We start from the raw sequence: 19,076 nt of genomic DNA on the forward strand, positions 1-19,076 counted from the left end.
TAACATCCATGCCAATCCTCCTCTTTTTGCTGAGGAAGACCGGCTCTGAGCTAACATCTATTGCCAATCCTCCTCCTTTTTTTTTCCCCAAAGCCCCAGTAGGTAGTTGTATGTCATAGTTGCACATCCTTCTAGTTGCTGTATGTGGCACGCAGCCTCAGCATGGCCAGAGAAGCGGTGCGTCAGTGCGCGCCTGGGATCCGAACCCGGGCCGCCAGCAGCAGAGCGTGCGCACTTAACCGCTAAGCCATGGGGCCGGCCCCTCTCTAGTATTTTTTATAATAGCTATCCTAACAGGTATGAGCTGATATGTCATTATGGTTTGGGTTTGCATTTCCCTGATGATTAGTGATGTGCACCTTTTCATATACCTGTTGGCCGTTTGTATATCTTTTGAGAAATGATCCACCTGTTCCATTTGCTTTTCAGAATTCTCAAATGGCTGGGCTGTGCATTATGTCAAGGTTCTATAGTTAAGTTCAATGGGAGATAAAGGGTGGCGTGTGTTTCCTCCATCTTACGGACAATTAGAACCATTGTTGACTTTTTAATTCAATTCTCTGTCAAAGAATTCTTTTTTTTTTTTAGGGTAATGAAATTTATTTTTTTTCTTTTTTTTGTTTATTGCAGTAATATTGGTTTATGACATTGTATAAATTTCAGGTGTACATCATTATACTTCTATTTCTGCATAGATTACATCATGTTCACCACCAAATACTAATTACAACCCATCACCACACACATGTGCCTAATGATCCCTTTCGCCCTCCTCCCTCCCCCCTTCCCCTCTGGTAACCAATCCAATCTCTGTCTCTATGTGTTTGTTTGTTGTTGTTATTATCTACTACTTAATAAGTGAGATCATACGGTGTTTGACCTTCTCCCTCTGATTTATTTCACTTTGCATAATACCTTCAATGTGCATCCATGTTGTCACAAATGGCTGGATTTCATCATTTCTTATGGCTGAGTAGTATTCCACTGTGTATATATACCACATCTTCTTTATCCATTCGTCCCCTGATGGGCACTTAGGTTGCTTCCAAGTCTTGGCTATTGTGAATAACGCTGCAATGAACACAGGGGTGCATGTACCTTTACAAATTGGTGTTTTCAAGTTCTTTGGATAAATATCCAGCAGTGGAATAGCTGGATAATATGGTAGTTCTATCCTTAATTTTTTGAGGAATCTCCATACCGCCTTCCATAGTGGCTGCACCAGTTTGCACTCCCACCAGCAGTGTATGAGAGTTCGCTTCTCTCCACATCCTCTCCAACATTTGTTGTTTCCTGTCGTTAATTGTACCCATTCTGACGGGCGTGAGGTGATATCTCATTGTAGTTTTGATTTGCATTTCCCTGATAGTTAATGATTTTGAACATCTTTTCATGTGTCTCTTGGCCATCTGTATATCTTCTTTGGAGAAATGTCTGTTCAGGTCTTTTGCCCATTTTTTAATTGGGTTGTTAGTTTTTTTGTTGTTGAGATGCAGGAGTTCTTTACATATTTTGGAGATTAAGCCCTTATCAGATGTATGGTTTGCAAATACCTTCTCCCAATTGTTAGGTTGTCTTTTCGTTTTGTTGATGGTTTCCTTTGCTGTGCAGAAGCTTTTTAGTTTGACGTAGTCCCATTTGTTTATTTTTTCTATTGTTTCTCTTGCCTGGTCAGACATGGTGCTTGAAAATATGTCGCTAAGACCGATGTCGAAGAGCATATTGCCTATGTTTTCTTCTAGAAGTTTCATAGTTTCAGGTCTTACATTCAAGTCTTTAATCCATTTGGAGTTAATTTTTGTGTATGGTGTAAGGTAAGGGTCTATTTTCATTTTTTGCACGTGGCTGTCCAGTTTTCCCAACACCATTTGTTGAAGAGACTTTCTTTTCCCCATTGTATGTTCTTGGCTCCTTTGTCAAAGATTAGCTGTCCATAGATGTGTGGGTTTATTTCTGGGCTTTTCGATTCTATTCCATTGATCTGTGTGTCTGTTTTTGTGCCAGTACCATGCTGTTTTCTTTACTATAGCTTTGTAGTATATTTTGAAACCAGGGAGTGTGATACCTCCAGCTTTGTTCTTTTTTCTCAGGATTCCTTTAGCTATTCGGGGTCTTTTGTTGTTCCATAAAAATTTTAGGATTCTTTGTTCTATTTCTGTGAAAAGTGTTGTTGGAACTTTGATAGGGATTGCATTGAATCTATAGATTGCTTTAGGAAGTATGGACATCTTAACTATGTTAATTCTTCCAATCCAAGAGCATGGAATATCTTTCCATTTCTTTGTGTCTTCTTCAATTTCTTTCAGCAATGTTTTATAGTTTTCAGTGTACAGATCTCTCACCTCTTTCGTTAAGTTTATTCATAGGTATTTTATTCTTTTTGTTGCAATTATAAATGGGATTGTATTCTTAATTTCTCTTTCTGATACTTCGTTGCTAGTGTATAGAAATGCAACTGATTTTTGTATGTTGATTTTGTATTCTGCAACTTTACCGTATTTATTTATTACTTGTAAAAGTTTTGTGGGGGATTCTTTAGGGTTTTCTATATATAAAATCATGTCATCTGCAAATAGTGAGAGTTTCGCTTCTTCTTTTCCAGTTTGGATCCCTTTTATTTCTTTTTCTTGCCTGATTGCTCTGACTAGTACTTCCAATACTATGTTAAATAGGAGTGGTGAGAGTGGGCATCCTTGTCTGGTTCCTGTTCTTAGAGGGATAGCTTTCAGTTTTCAAAGAATTATTTTGATTTTAAACTTATTATTTATATTTTATATGTAAACACATGCTTTGATAATTTTATTATTTTATTAGCCTTTGCATCCCACAAATAACAAACTGTGGTTTTAGTACTTTGTCATAAATTATGGCTATGAAACTAAACTCAGTATGTGAGAGATTATACTTCCAAATGAAACTAGTACAAATTCTTCCAGTCTTCTTCTTCTACTTCCTCCCCTCTTGTTTTTTTTTAGAATTGTATTTATCATCATCATTCAGAAAGAGTACAGTGGTTCATGTTTCACAAATTCTTTGCCTATCCTCCCATCAAAAGGTGGAGACTAATTCCCCTCCCCTTCAATGGGCTGGCCTTAATGACTCATTCTAACAAATAGAATGTGGTGGAAGTAACGCTGTGTGACTTCCAAGGCCAGGTTAAAAAAGAGACCATATAAAAAGATTGAGCATGAGCCACCATATAAGAGATCTGGCTACTCAGGAGAAAGAGAAGACAAGCCACAAACTGGGAGAAAATATTTGCAAATGACGAATCTGACAAAGGACTGTTATCCAAAATGTACAAAGAGTTCTTAAAATTCAACAACAAGAAAACAAACAACCTGATTTAAAAATGGGCAGAGGAGTGATGTCAGCGTCATGGTGGAGTGAGCTTTTCTGTAAACTCTTCCCCCGATAAGATACAGCAAAAGCAACAGTCACAGACCAACAACGAATCCTAGACAGTGAAAAGCAAGATCAGAAAGATCGACACTGCCGCACATCTGAGAGTGGAATGTGCTGGACCCCTGGAGGAAGTGGGGAGAGGTAAGGAGAACTCCTCTCCCTCCCCATCAGATCAGCGATCCTGGTCTGCGCAGCTCCCAGAGATGGGGGAGGGGCGGCCCTGTGCGGGGAAACTGTAGCTCTTCAGGCTCTCTCAGCCAGTGGGAAACTCCCACACAGAGGACTCAGAACTGCTATGGGGTACCATCAACATCTGAGCACCCCAGGAGTGCAGATAAGGAGGGGTGAGTGAGAAGCCCCTCCCATGCCAGGGACCCAGCGGGCAAAAGAGAGAGCACCCCACTCCCCGCAAACCGGACTCTGCAGCTCAGCTGACCAGAGAAGACCAAGTGACCCGCGGATTGCAGGTAACAGCCACAGCAGAGTGCAGGGGGCTCAGATTACACAACCCTTTACCACCACACAGTGGCGGCGGGTGGAAATTGCAACCAGAGATATCCAGGATGAGGAAAAACAAAGCCAATGCAGGAACCACAATGCAAAGATACATGAAATCACCAGACCAGAAGGAATATGACAAGCATCCAGAAACCAGCCCCGAAGACACAGAAATCCATAATGTAAATGACAGAGATTTCAAAATAGCTATCATAAAAACACTCAACGAAATACGAGACAACACAGACAAACAATTCAATGAGATCAGGAGTCTCTTCACAAAAGAGATTGAAATCATAAAGAAAAACCAATCCGTACTGATGGAGATGAAGAACACAGTGGAGGAGATAAAGGAGAATCTGGAATATTTAAAGAACAGAGCTGACAATACAGAGGAAAGAATTAGCATTTTAGAGGATAGGAATACAGATATGCTCCAGATGGAAGAGGAGAGACAACTAAGACTAAAAAGAAATGAAGAAAGTCTCCGATAAATATCTGACTCTATTAGGAAATGTAACATAAGAATTATAGGTATTCCTGAGGGAGAAGAGAGGGAAAGAGGAACAGAGAGCCTACTCAAGGAAATAATAGCTGAGAATTTCCCAAATCTGGGGAAGGAGCAGGAAATACCAGTAAGTGAAGCCAAGAGATCGCCTAAATACCTCAACAGGCAAAGGCCCACTCCACGACACCTCATGCTAAGGCTGTCCAAAGTCAATGACAAAGAAACAATATTAAGGGCAGCTAGACAAAAACAAAAACTAACATACAAAGGAACTCCCATCAGGCTCTCAGCAGATTTCTTAAAAGAAACTTTACAGGCTAGGAGAGACTGGAATGATATATTCAAAATACTGAAAGACAAAATCTTTCAGCCAAGAATACTCTATCCAGCAAAAATATCCTTCAAATATGATGGAGAAATAGTAACTCTCCCAGATAAACAAAAGCTAAGGGAGTTGGGGATGGCCACGAGACCCCCACTACAAGAAATACTCAAGAAAGCCCTCAGGCCTGAAAAAAAGAAGAGAAAAGGAATACAAAGCTTGGAGCAAGGAGAAAAATAGGTAGACAAACTCAGAAAAATAATAGATCTTTACTGGACTAGGTTAGCAACCACTTAAATCCCAAAATCACAGATCAAAGGAAGGAATTCACCAAAAATAAATTTAACCTCATCAATGTAAACACACAGCCACAAGACAAGATAGAATAAGGTATAACAAGAACGACTTAGAAGGGGAAGAGGAAAGTGATTGAACTGACTTAGTATAAGGAAATAGGAGGCGATCAGATAATGGACTATCTCATACACAAGATTTTTTACACAAACCACAAGGTAACCACTAAACAAATAATCAAAACAAAATCACATATGATAAACAAAGAGAAAACTAGAAGAATCATAAGACAGAACAACCAAACTGAATTGGCAGTCCGAAACAAATGGGACAAGAAACAAAGGAAATGCAAAAGAACCAGAAAATAAGTGACAAAACAGCAACATTAAGCCCTCATGTATCAATAATTACCCTAAATGTAAATGGATTGAACTCTCCAATCAAAAGATACAGAGTGGCAGGATGGATTAAAAAGCAGGACCCAACAATATGCTGCCTCCAGGAAACACATCTCAGCTCTAAAGACAAGCACAGGCTCAGAGTGAAAGGATGGAAGACAATACTCCAAGCTAATGGCAAACAAAAGAAAGCAGGTGTTGCCATACTCATATCAGACGAAGTAGACTTCAAGATAAAACAGGTGAAGAAAGGCGAAGAAGGGAAATATATAATGATAAAATGGACACTCCACCAAGAAGACATATCACTTTTAAATATATATGCACCCAACATAGGAGCACCAATGTACGTAAAGCAACTATTAACAAACCTAAAAGGAGACATTAACAACAACACAATAATAGTAGGGGATCTTAATACCCCACTTACATCAATTGATAGGTCATCCAGACAAAAAGTCAATAAAGAAACAGTAGACTTAAATGAAAAACTGGACGAGATGGACCTAGTAGACATATACAGAGCACTCCATCCAAACACAGCTGACCACACATTCTTCTCAAGCACGCATGGAACATTCTCAAGGATAGACCATAAGTTGGGAAACAAAGCAAGGCTCAATAGATTTAAGAAGATTGAAATCATAACAAGCATCTTTTCAGACCATAATGCTATGAAACTGGAAATGAACCACGAAAAAAAAAAAACAGGGAAAGTGACAAAAATATGGAGATTAAACAACATGCTACTGAAAAACCAATGGATCACTGATGAAATTAAAGGAGAAATCAAAAACTATCTGGAAACAAACGAAAATGAAAATATGCCATACCAAACCATATGGGATGCAGCAAAAGTGGTCCTGAGAGGGAAACTCATAGTGATACAAGCCCACCTTAACAAACAAGAAAAATCCCAAATAAGCAACCTTAAATTACACCTAACAGAACTAGAAAAAGAAGAACAAACAAAGCCCAAAGTCAGCAGAAAGAGAGAAATAATAAAAATCAGAGCCAAAATAAATGAAATGGAGACCAAAAAAACAGCAGAAAGGAGTAATGAAACAAAGAGTTTGTTTTTGAGAATATAAACAAAATCGACAAACCCTTAGCCAGGCTTACTAAGAACAAAAGAGAGACGGCTCAAGTAAAGAAAATTAGAAATGAAAGAGGAGAAATTACAAGGGATACCACGGAAATACAGATAATTATAAGAGAATACTATGAGAAATTATATGCCAACCAGTTGGACAATCTAGAAGAAATGGATAAATTTTTAGACTCATACAGCCTCCCAAAAATGAACCAAGAAGAAATGGAGAATCTGAATAGACCAATCACAAGTAAAGAGATTGAAACAGTAATCAAAAACCTCCCCAAAAATAAAAGTCCAGGACCAGATGGCTTCTCTGGTGAATTTTACCAAACATTCAAAGAAGATTTAATACCCATCCTTCTCAAACTATTCCAACAAATAGAGGAAGATGGAACACTTCCTAAATCATTCTACGAGGCCAACATCACCCTGATACCAAAGCCAGACAAAGATAATACAAAGAAGGAAAATTACAGGCCAATATCGCTGATGAACATAGATGCAAAAATCCTCAACAAAATATTGGCAAACCAAATACAGCAATACATTAAAAAAGATCATACACAATGATCAAGTGGGATTTATACCAGGGACGCAGGGATGGTTCAACATTCGCAAATCAATCAACGTGATACACCACATCAACAAAACAAAGAAGAAAATCCACATGGTCATCTCAATAGACGCAGAGAAGGCATTTGACAAGATACAACATCCATTTATGATAAAAACTCTCAACAAAATGGGAATAGAAGGAAAGTCCCTCAACATAATAAAGGTTATTTATGACAAACCCACAGCCAACATCGTACTCAACGGGGAAAGACTGAAAGCCATTCCTCTGAGAACAGGAACGAGGCAGGGCAGACAGATGGCCAATAGGCACATGAAAATATGTTCAACATCATTAATCGTCAGGGAAATGCAAATCAAAACAACACTAAGACATCACCTCATGCCCGTTAGAATGGCTATAATCACCAAGACAAAGAACAACAAATGTTGGAGAGGATGTGGAGAAACAGGAACCCTCATACACAGCTGGTGGGAATGCAAACTGGTGCAGCCTCTATGGAAAACGGTATGGAGATTCCTCAAAGAATTAAAAATAGAGACGCCCTATGATCCAGCCATCCCAGTACTGGGAATCTATCCAACGAACATGAAATCAACAATCCAAAGAAGCTTATGCACCCCTATGTTCATTGCAGCATTATTCACCATAGCCAAGAAGTGGAAGCCACCTAAGTGTCCCTCGACCGACGATTGGATCAAGAAGATGTGGTATATATATAAGATGGAATACTACTCAGCCATAAAAAAAGACAAAATCGTCCCATTTGCAACAACATGGATGGGCCTGGAGGGTATTATGTTAAGTGAAGTAAGCCAGAAAGAGAAAGACAAACACTGTATGATCTCACTCATATGTGGAATATAAACCAACACATGGACAGAGAAAACTGGACTGTGGTTACCAGGGGCAATGGGGGTGGGGGGTGGGCACAAGGGTGAAGGGAGATATATATATGGTGATGGACAAACAAAAATGTACAACCCAAAATTTCACAATGTTAAAAACTATTAAAACATCAATTAAAAAAAAAACGGGCAAAAGACCTGAACAGACACCTCAGCAAACAAGATATATACAGATGGGAAATAAGCATCTCAAAAGATGCTCCACATCATATGTCATCATGGAAATGCAAATTAAAATAATGAGATACCACGACACATATATTAGAGAGTGGCCCAAATCCACAACACTGACAACACTAAATGCTGGGGAGGATGTGGAGAACAGGAACTCTCATCCATTGCTGGTGGAATGTAAAATGGTGCAGCCACTGTGAAAGGTACTTTGGTGGTTTCTTACGAAACTAAGCATACTCTTACCATATGATCCAGCAATTGTGCTCCTTGGTATTTACCCAGAGTTGAAAACTAGGTCCACATAAAAACCTGCACATGGATGTTTATAGCAGGTTTATTCATAATTGCCAAAACTCGGAAGTAACCAAGATGTCCTTCAGTAGGTGAATAGGTAAATATACTGTGGTACATCCAGACAATAGAATATTATTTAGTGCTAAAAAGAAACAAGCTATCAAGCCATGAAAAAACATGGGGGAATCTTAAATGCATATTACTAAGTGAAAGAAGCCAGTCTGAAAAGTCTACATACTGTATGATCCCAACTATATGCCATTCTGGAAAAGGCAAAACTACAGAGACAATAAAAATATCAGTGGTTGCCAGGGGGAGGAGAGGGAACAATGAATAAATGGAGTGTGGAGGATCGTAAGGGCAGTGAAACTATTCTGTATGATGCTATAATGGTGGATACATGACTTTATACATTTGACCAAACCCATAGAATGTACAACACCAAGAGTGAATCCTAATGTAAACTATGGACTTCAGGTGATAATGATGTGTCAATGTAGGTTCGTTGATTGTAAGAAATGTACAGCTCTGGTGCAGGATGTTGATAGTGAGAGAGGCTGTGCGGGAGGGACAGGTGGTATTAGGGAATTCTCTGTACTTTCTGCTCAATTTTTCTGTGAACCTAAAACTTCTCTAAAAAATAAAGTTTAGGGCCAGCCCCATGGCTTAGCGGTTAAGTGCACATGCTCCACTGCTGGCGGCCCGGGTTCGGATCCCGGGCACGCACCAACGCACCACTTCTCCAGCCATGCTGAGGCCGCGTCCCACATACAGCAACTAGAAGGATGTGCAGCTATGACATACAACTATCTACTGGGGCTTTGGGGGGAAAAATAAAAATAAATAAAATCTTAAAAAGATAATAAAGTTTATTTAAAAGGAAAAAAAAAATTTGGCTACCCTGTAGCTCCCATACTGGAGAGACCATGTGGAGAGAGCTCTGGCTTTTTGAGTCTTCCAAGCCTAGGTGCCAGACATATAAATAAAGTTTCCTTCAGAATGATCTCAACTCCAGCCACTATTTGACCACAACCTCATGAGAAACCCTAAGACAGACCACCAAGTCAAACCAGTCCCAAATTCCATGACAGACCCACAAAAACCATGAGAAATTATAAATGATTGTTGTTGTTTTAAGCCACTAAATTATGGAGATATGCAGTAACAGATAAGTGGAACACAAAAAGGTCTAGTGAAGCTTATTTCACCATTTAAAATTGGGATTAAAATAAATTATGCAAAGTTTACTTCCCTAATTTAGTTATACTGTTAAACTATAAATTAAAAACAGGTTTGTTAAAATTAAGATGATTTTTAGAATAACAAGTTACAAACATAAATAAATGCTTGCTTTTCTCATATTTTTATAAGCTTTTGGGTTACAGATGAAAAACTAACCTCCTGAACTGGTCTTTCCACCATTGATCACACACTTGGATGTCTTTACCTCCATGGAGCTTTCAAGGAACCTAATGCAACATTTACAAAAGGCACTACTGAGACAGCCCATAGGACATTTGAAGTAGAAAGTAGCAGTGTTTTGAGAAGAGAGACCTAATTCCACAACTTGGCTTTTCTTGACTATTAGAGCATATTGTGGCTACATAGGATGGGCATCTGTTCCTGTCAGAGACTGGATTATTCTCCTTTCCATGGGCATGATGCTAGGGAAAAGAAACCTCTTTCAGATGAAAGAACACAAATGCTATTTTTTATGAATAGACCCGGGTGTTTGTACTTCTCTGCTTATTTCATTTCACTCATACCCTTTCTTACACTTACCTTCTCTACAAACCAGAAGGGCTCCAATGAGGCCTGAATTCAGGTCTTTCACCAGGTCCACATGAGAAAGATATGAGTAGGTGAGACATGGAGGGTCAGAGGCCATTGGACCATTCTCTTTCAGAACCTGCCAGACATAGGTATAACTTTCACCAGGAATGACTTTATCATCTTCTTTCTCCCTTTGGCTGGTCTGATCTTCATATTCAGCACCTAAAGCAAGAAGGGATAAAATTATCCTCTCTATGCCCATTGTCCACTCAAGAAAACATATCAAGTTTATTGTCACTAGTAGATTCTACACAAGAAACAGCCTTTCTGCAACTTAATTTGGAAGACTAACAAGCAGCAGCTATAAATGGGGAGAAGCCTCATATATTCCAGAGGAGTTCTAGACCACTAATGCAAACATCAGTGGTTGAGTGGTTCTCACTGAGACTTCTAGATTCTAACTAATAATATTGCTTCCATTATTGCATCTTTTTGCGTAATTCAAGTTAATTCAACTCAACAGATATACATTGGGTATGTACTTTGTCCCGGACTCTTTAATAAGCACTAGTGAGTGTCAGGGAAGGGTAAGATAGACTTTTAAAAAATGTTTTTAGGGAGGCGGAGTCAAGATGGCGGTGTAGGCAGACTCTGAACTCACCTCCTCCCATGGACACAGCCAATTTACAACTACTTGTGGAGAAATTACCCCTGAGACAGAACTGAAAACTGGATAAGAGGAACTCCTGCAACAACGGACAATCCTAACTGGGGTAGAAGAGGCAGAGACTCCCTTCTGGAGAGGAAAAACACCGCCTTCACAAGCCGCCAGCGTCACGGCCGCCGGGAGCAGCTCACAGGTACGCAGCCTCCCTGGAGGCGCGGGGTCCTGAGCCGGGGAGCGCCCCCGCTGTGGGCATTTTGTGGACCCAGCACAATCGACACCAGTGGCATAATATCTGACTTTGCCTGCTACTAAAGCATTGGGTAGCACCCCCAGAAAACCCGGTTCACAAAGAAACTAAAACTGGCTCTTAAAGGGCCCGTGCACAAACTCACCTGTTCCAGAAAGCATCCTAAAATCACCAGAAAGAAAGGTACACAGTGCTTCGGTGACAAGAGACTCACCTAATAGGCCCTGAGTGCATCACGGTGAGGGGTGAGACCTCTCCAGGGACTGGGACATTGGCGGCGGCCATTGTTGTGGCCTGGTGTGAGCGTGCTTACACAGACGCCATTGGAGTTCTCCCTGAGACCTGCTAGCCCAGGGTCTGCTCCACCCGCTAGAGCACCGATTTAATCCAGCTCAGCCAGGGCAGGCAGCCCACCCTAGAGACTGGCCCCACCCAACAACAAGCCCTCAGGCAACTTGTGGGCCTGCATAGATTGGTGACTGGATTCTCTGCAGCCTGGCAACTGAGCTGACTTGAGCGGGGCAGGGTGTGCACAAGGAGCGGGTGGAGAGTGTGGGGTGGTGGCGGAGTGTGTGGGGCTCCCGCCGTGGAGAGACTGGGTCCGCTTGGGGAGGTCGGGGCGCTCACATGGGGCAGGACTGTGTTGACTGTGTGTGTGGACCTGTGGGCAACAGGGCTTCTCAGCTGCAGAAGACTTGTGCTTCTCAAAGACCCACATAGGAGGTTTGCCCCACCTTCCAAAGCCTGAAACGATTGGGTGCTCCTGTGCCTGAGGCCAGCCCCACCCAGCTGAAATCCTCAGAGAGCTGACAAGAGACCTAATAGGCTAGAGGCTTACAGCAATTGTAAGGCCCTGAGCCTAACAACCTGCCACGCTGGGGGCCTACTCAGTTAAAAGAAATACTGCAACACAAATGTGGTATTAGAACTTACAGCCAACTGTGCTGGGGCTCCCCACACCTGATAAAGAGACTGAAGGGCCCACAACAACTACAAGCAGCTGAGCATTACAACAGCTGGCCAGGAGCATAACTCAGCCTCCCTGGGCGCCTATAGGGAGAGCTAATAGGCCACAATAGAAGGACACACGTAGCCCACATAGGGGTCACCCCTGGAACATTGAAAACTGAGGGAAGCACACTGGAAGCCTCCTAAGGCATCACTTACATAAGGTCACCTATCCAAGAGCAGGAGACGTAGCTGACCTACCTAATACGTAGACACAAGCACAGGGAAAGAGGCAAAATGAGGAGGCAAAAGAATACATTCCAAGTAAGGGAACAGGACAAAACCCCAGAAAAGGAACTAAGTGAAACAGAAATGAGCAACCTACCCGACAGAGAGTTCAAACTAAGAGTGTTAAGGATGCTCACTGATCTGGGGAGAAGAATAGATGAACTCAGTGAGAATGTCAACAAAGAAATGGAAGATATAAAAAAGAACCAATCAGAAATGAAGAATACAATACTGGAAATGAAAAATGCATTAGAGGGACTCAAAAGCAGAGTAGAGGATACAGAAGAACGGATCTGTGAGCTGGAAGAAAGACTAGAAGAAATTACCCAAGGTGAACAGGTAAAAGAGAAAAGAATTAAAAAGAGTGAGGACAGTCTAAGGGACCTCTGGGACAACATCAAGCGCACTAACATCCGTGTTATAGGTGTCCCGGAAGGAGAAGAGCGAGACAAGGGGGCAGAGAATCTATTTCAAGAAATAATAGATGAAAACTTCCCTAACCTAAGGAAGGAAACAGACATCCAGGTACAGGAGGCACAGAGAGCCCCAAACAAGATAAACCCAAAGAGGCCTACACCAAGACACATCATAATCAAAATGTCCAGAATTAAAGATAAAGAGAGAATCCTAAAAGCCGCAAGAGAATGTCAAGTTACATACAAAGGAAACCCCATAAGGCTATCAGCTGACTTCTCAGCAGAAACCTTACAGGCTAGAAGAGAATGGCACGATATATTTAAAGTGCTAAAAGGAAAAAACTTACAGCCAAGAATACTCTACCCAGCAAGGTTATCGTTCAAAATGGAAGGAGAGATCAAAATTTTCCCAGATAAGCAAAAATTAAAGGAGTTTGTCACCAAGAAACCAGTGTTACAAGAAATGTTAAAGGGACTGATTTAAGGGGAAAAGAGAAGACCACAAATAGGAAAAATTATCTCTTTCCACGATTAGAACGTAATGGATACAAATGCACAAAAAAGAGGTTAGATATGATATCAAAAACATAAAAGGAGGGAGGAGGGTAGTTAAAGAGTACAGCTTTCAGACAGAGGTCAAACTAAAGTGACCATCAATTCTGTATAGAAGAAGTAAGGAACAGCGAAGGACTACTAAAACACTGAGGGAAAAAAAAAAATAAAGTTAAAAAATGGCAGTAAGTACATACTTATCAATAGCTACTTTAAATGTCAATGGACTAAATGCTCCAATTAAAAGGCATAGGGTGGCTGACTGGATGAAAAAACAAGACCCATATATATGTTGCATACAAGAGACACACTTCAGACCTAAAGACACTCACAAACTGAAAGTGAAGGGATGGAAAAAGATACTCCACGCAAATGGCAATGAAAAGAAAGCTGGGGTAGCAGTACTCATATCAGACAAAATAGACTTTAAAACAAAAACTGTAAAAAGAGACAAAGAAGGGCATTACATAATGATCAAGGGAACAATCCAACAAGAGGATATAACACTTGTAAATATCTATGCACCCAATGGAGGTGCACCTAAATATATAAAGCAATTATTAACAGACATAAAAACAGAAATAGACAGTAACACAATAATAGTAGGGGACTTTAACACTCCACATACACCAACGGATAGATCATCCAAACAGAAGATCAATAAGGAAACATTGGCCTTAAACGACACACTAGAACAGATGGACCTAGTAGATATATACAGAGCATTCCATCCAAAAACCGAAGAATACACGTTCTTTTCAAACGCACATGGAACATTCTCCAGCATTGATCACATATTAGGCCACAAAACAAGTCTTCATAAATTTAAGAAGATTGAAATAATACCAAGCATCTTTTCTGACCACAACGGTATGAAACTAGAAATCAACTATAGGAAGAAAATCAGAAAAGCCACAAATACATGGAGATTAAACAAAATGCTACTGAACAACGACTGGGTTAATGAAGAAATCAAAGAAGAAATCAAAAAATACCTGGAGACAAATGAAAATGAAAATACGACATGCCAGAATTTATGGGATACAGCAAAAGCGGTTCTAAGAGGGAAGTTTATAGCAATACAGGCCTATCTCAACAAACAAGAAAAATCTCAAATAAACAATCTAACAATGCACCTAAAGGAACTGGAAAAAGAAGAACAAACAAAGCCCAAAATCAGTAGAAGAAGGGAAATAATAAAAATCAGAGCAGAAATAAAATGAAATGGAGACCAAAAAACAATAGAAAAAATTAATAAAACCAAGAGCTGGTTCTTTGAAAAGATCAACAAAATAGACAAACCTTTAGCTAGACTCACCAAGAAAAAAAGAGAGAAGGCACAAATAAGTAAAATCAGAAATGAAAGAGGAGAGGTTACAACAGACACCTCAGAAATACAAATGATTATAAGAGAATACTATGAAAAACTATATGCCAACCAATTCGACAATCTGGAAGAAATGGATAAATTCTTAGAATCATACAACCTTCCAAAACTGGATCAAGAAGAAGTAGAGAATTTGAATAGACCAATCACCAGTAAGGAGATCGAAACAGTAATCACAAACCTCCCCAAAAATAAAAGTCCAGGAGCAGACGGCTTGCCTGGTGAATTCTACCAAACATTCAAAGAAGACTTAATACGTATCCTTCTCAAACTCTTCCAAAAATTGAGGAGGGGGAAGCTCCTAACTCATTCTACGAAGCTGACATTACCCTGATACCAAAACCAGACAAGGACAACACAAAAAAAGAAAATTACAGGCCAATATCACTGATGAACATCGATGCGAAAATCCTCAACAAAATACTAGCAAATCGCATACAACAATACGTTAAAAAGATTATACACCATGATCAAGTGGGATTTATTCCAGGGATGCAGGGATGGTTTAACATTCACAAATCAATCAACGTAATACACCACATTAATAAAATGAAGGACAAAAATCACATGATCATCTCAATAGATGCAGAGAAAGCATTTGACAAGATACAGCATCCATTTATGATAAAAACTCTGAATAAAATGGGTATAGAAGGAAAGTACCTCAACATAATAAAGACCATATATGAGAAACCCACAGCTAATATTATCCTCAATGGTGAAAAACTGAAAGCTATCCCTCTAAGAACAGGAACCAGACAAGGATGTCCACTGTCACCACTCCTATTTAACATAGTATTGGAAGTCCTAGCCAGAGCAATCAGGCAAGAGAAAGAAATAAAAGGGATCCAAATTGGAAAGGAAGAAGTGAAACTGTCACTATTTGCAGATGACATGATTTTATATATAGAAAACCCTAAAGAATCCACCAGAAAACTTTTAGAAGTAATAAACGAATATGGTAAAGTTGCAGGATACAAAATCAACATACAAAAATCAGTTGCATTTCTGTACACTAACAACGAAGTAGCAGAAAGAGAAATTAAGAATACCATCCCATTTACAATTGCAACAAAAAGAATTAAATACCTAGGAATAAACTTAACCAAAGAGGTGAAAGATCTGTACACCGAAAACTATAAAACATTGCTGAAAGAAATTGAAGAAGACACAAAGAAATGGAAAGATATTCCATGCTCATGGATTGGAAGAATTAACATAGTTAAGATGTCCATACTTCCTAAAGCCATCTATAGATTCAATGCAATCCCTATCAAATTCCAACAACATTTTTCACAGAAATAGAACAAAGAATTCTAAAATTTATATGGAACAACAAAAGACCCCGAATAGCTAAAGGAATCCTGAGAAAAAAGAACAAAGCTGGAGGTATCACACTCCCTGATATCAAAATATACTACAAAGCTATAGTCACCAAAACAGCATGGTACTGGCACAAAAACAGACACACAGATCAGTGGAATAGAATCGAAAGCCCAGAAATAAACCCACACATCTATGGACAGCTAATCTTTGACAAAGGAGCCAAGAACATACAATGGGGAAAAGAAAGTCTCTTCAACAAATGGTGTTGGGAAAACTGGATAGCCATATGCAAAAATGAAAGTAGATCCTTACCTTACACCATACACAAAAATTAACTCCAAATGGATTAAAGACTTGAATGTAAGACCTGAAACTGTGAAAGTTCTAGAAGAAAACATAGGCAGTACGCTCTTCGACATCGGTCTTAGCAACATCTTTTCAAACACCACATCTGACCGGGCAAGAGAAACAATAGAAAAAATAAACAAATGGGACTACATCAAACTAAAAAGCTTCTGCACAGCAAAGGAAACCATCAACAAAACGAAAAGACAACCTAACAATTGGGAGAAGATATTTGCAAACCATACATCTGATAAGGGCTTAATCTCCAAAATATATAAAGAACTCATGCATCTCAACAACAAAAATCTACCAACCAAATTAAAAAATGGGCAAAAGACCTGAACAGACATTTCTCCAAAGAAGATATACAGATGGCCAACAGACACACGAAAAGATGTTCAAAATCACTAATTATCAGGGAAATGCAAATCAAAACTACAATGAGATATCACCTCACGCCTGTCAGAATGGCTATAATTAACAAGACAGGAAACAACATGTGTTGGAGAGGATGTGGAGAGAAGGGAACTCTCATACGCTGCTGGTGGGAGTGCAAACTGGTGCAGCCACTATGGAAAACAGTATGGAGATTCCTCAAAAAATCAACGATAGAACTACCATATGATCCAGCTATTCCACTGTTGGGTATTTATCCAAAGAACTTGAAAACACCAATTTGCAAAGGTACATGCACCCCTGTGTTCATTGCAGCCTTATTCACGATAGCCAAGACTTGGAAGCAACCTAAGTGCCCATCAAGGGACGAATGGATAAAGAAGCTGTGGTATATATACACAATGGAATACTACTCAGCTATAAGAAACGACGAAATCCAGCCATTTGTGACAACATGGATGGACATTGAGGATATAATGCAAAGTGAAATAAGTCAGAGGGAGAAGGTCAAATACCGTATGATTTCCTTCATTAAGTAGTAGATAGTGACAACAATGGACGGATACATAGGGACAGAGATTGGATTGGTGGTTGCCAGAGGGGAGGGGGGGAGGAGGGTGAAAGGGATAATTCGGTGCATGTGTGTGGTGATGGGTTGTAATTAGTATTTTGGTGGTGAACATGATGTGGTCCATGCAGAAATAGAAGTACAATGATGTACACCTGAAATTTTTACAATGTTATAAACCAATGTTACTGCAATAAACAAAAAATTAAAAAAAATGTTTTTAACTTGGTTCTTCTCTGGAGGGGCAGATCACATCAGGGGCAGATATTTTCTGGCTGTCCCATCCTTAGCGAGGTTAAAATTGACCCCTGGATTAGCCTGACACCTCTATTCTAAATTGAGCTCTATATGTGTTCATTGTTAAGGAAGTATCAATGCTTCTAGGTAATTTCATTGGACAAAGCAGAAAATATTTAAATACACTGACCATAACACTTATGCTTGTATTGAAACATTTTTCTAGCAACTCACATAGCTTCCCAGATTCATAATGGTCTCTGGGACTCAGAGCAGCCCAAGGCATTCAGGGTGCTCTTCATTTATACCCCCATCTTATCCCACAACATCTATACATCTGAGAGAGGGACTTCTCCAACAGAGCGGTGCAAGAGACCTCTGCAATGCCCCTGCTCTGTCCATATTTTTACTGCAAACTCTCAGCAGCCAAAGGCCACCTCCAAAGTGCACATGGGTGGTCCCCACTGTAAAGTCAGCCTCTCTGTGGTATAGGGGCACCCCCTCCAGCAGGCACCAGGGACAGCTGGTTTCATCCAGAAGCAACAGCAGACCAACACCTATGCTTAGCAGAGCCCGATAAACATTTAAAAAAACCTGATTGGCATCTGAGGATGGAGTGTGTGGTTCAGGTGGCTGTGTGATGGTGGGTTGGTATCAAATTCTGGATAGTGGATACATTTGGATAGGGAGGGAGGGGATCATGGAGGACTACAGAAGGGGCTTCAACTGTATCTATAATGCTTAATTTCTTAAAATAAATTAAGCAAAGATGGCAAAATGTTAAGATTTGGCAAAGTCGTGTGATGGGTACATGTTTGTTTGCTACATTTTTTCCTGCACCTGTCTTTGAAATATTTCTTTAGGAAAAGAATACCTCTTTTCCTAATACTAAGGTTGGGAGAGGAGTGTGGGAGGTTTGATGAGAGGCCAAGAATGTGTGAAACACTATAACTGTCTTGGGGAGAGGGACAGTGAATGGATTGGGAGAAATGTAGCAGTAGGACGGCTGCCAGTCCTGAGGGACCATTTGAGGTGAGGTATTATGAACTTAGCTTAAGTTGCTAATAACAGGGTCTATCCTTCAATGAGGAAAACAGTGATTTGTGAAGACCAAATGAAGTAGGCAGTGCCTGGGAAAAAGCACTGTGCACAGTCCTTAATGTTTACATATCTACGAAAGTGTATTTCCTTTGGAAGATCTCTGCCTCTATCAAAGTCTTATCTCAGCTTATACATCAGCCACCTGCAAATATTCTAAGCAGAATGTGTTTTGTGTGATTTACATCTTCTATTATATGAGGAGCAACACTGTTGGGACATTTGAGAGTTCATGGAGTCTGCCTGTCTGCTTGCAACATGACTTTTGCATGGAAGATATCCTAAGGAGTGTACTGAATCAACAGAAATCCACTTCTGAAAGGAACTTATTTTGTAGTGATCCTTTGAGCCAGTCAA

The 19,076-nt window shown here is 40.0% G+C and overlaps 1 protein-coding gene across 1 annotated transcript in view; it reads right to left on the minus strand.

Annotated features, from left to right (window-relative positions):
- F8 (coagulation factor VIII) overlaps positions 1-19,076 on the minus strand; it is a 153,241-nt gene that overhangs the window by 109,308 nt on the left and 24,857 nt on the right. Inside the window, exon 4 of the mRNA XM_014779576.2 lies at positions 10,254-10,466. Within this exon, the coding sequence (XP_014635062.2) occupies positions 10,254-10,466 (213 nt within the window). The remainder of the gene's footprint in view (positions 1-10,253; positions 10,467-19,076) is intronic.

The sequence above is a fragment of the Ceratotherium simum genome, chromosome X (genome assembly GCF_057802395.1).
Source record: "Ceratotherium simum simum isolate JZ-2026a chromosome X, ASM5780239v1, whole genome shotgun sequence".
Lineage (NCBI taxonomy): Eukaryota > Metazoa > Chordata > Mammalia > Perissodactyla > Rhinocerotidae > Ceratotherium > Ceratotherium simum.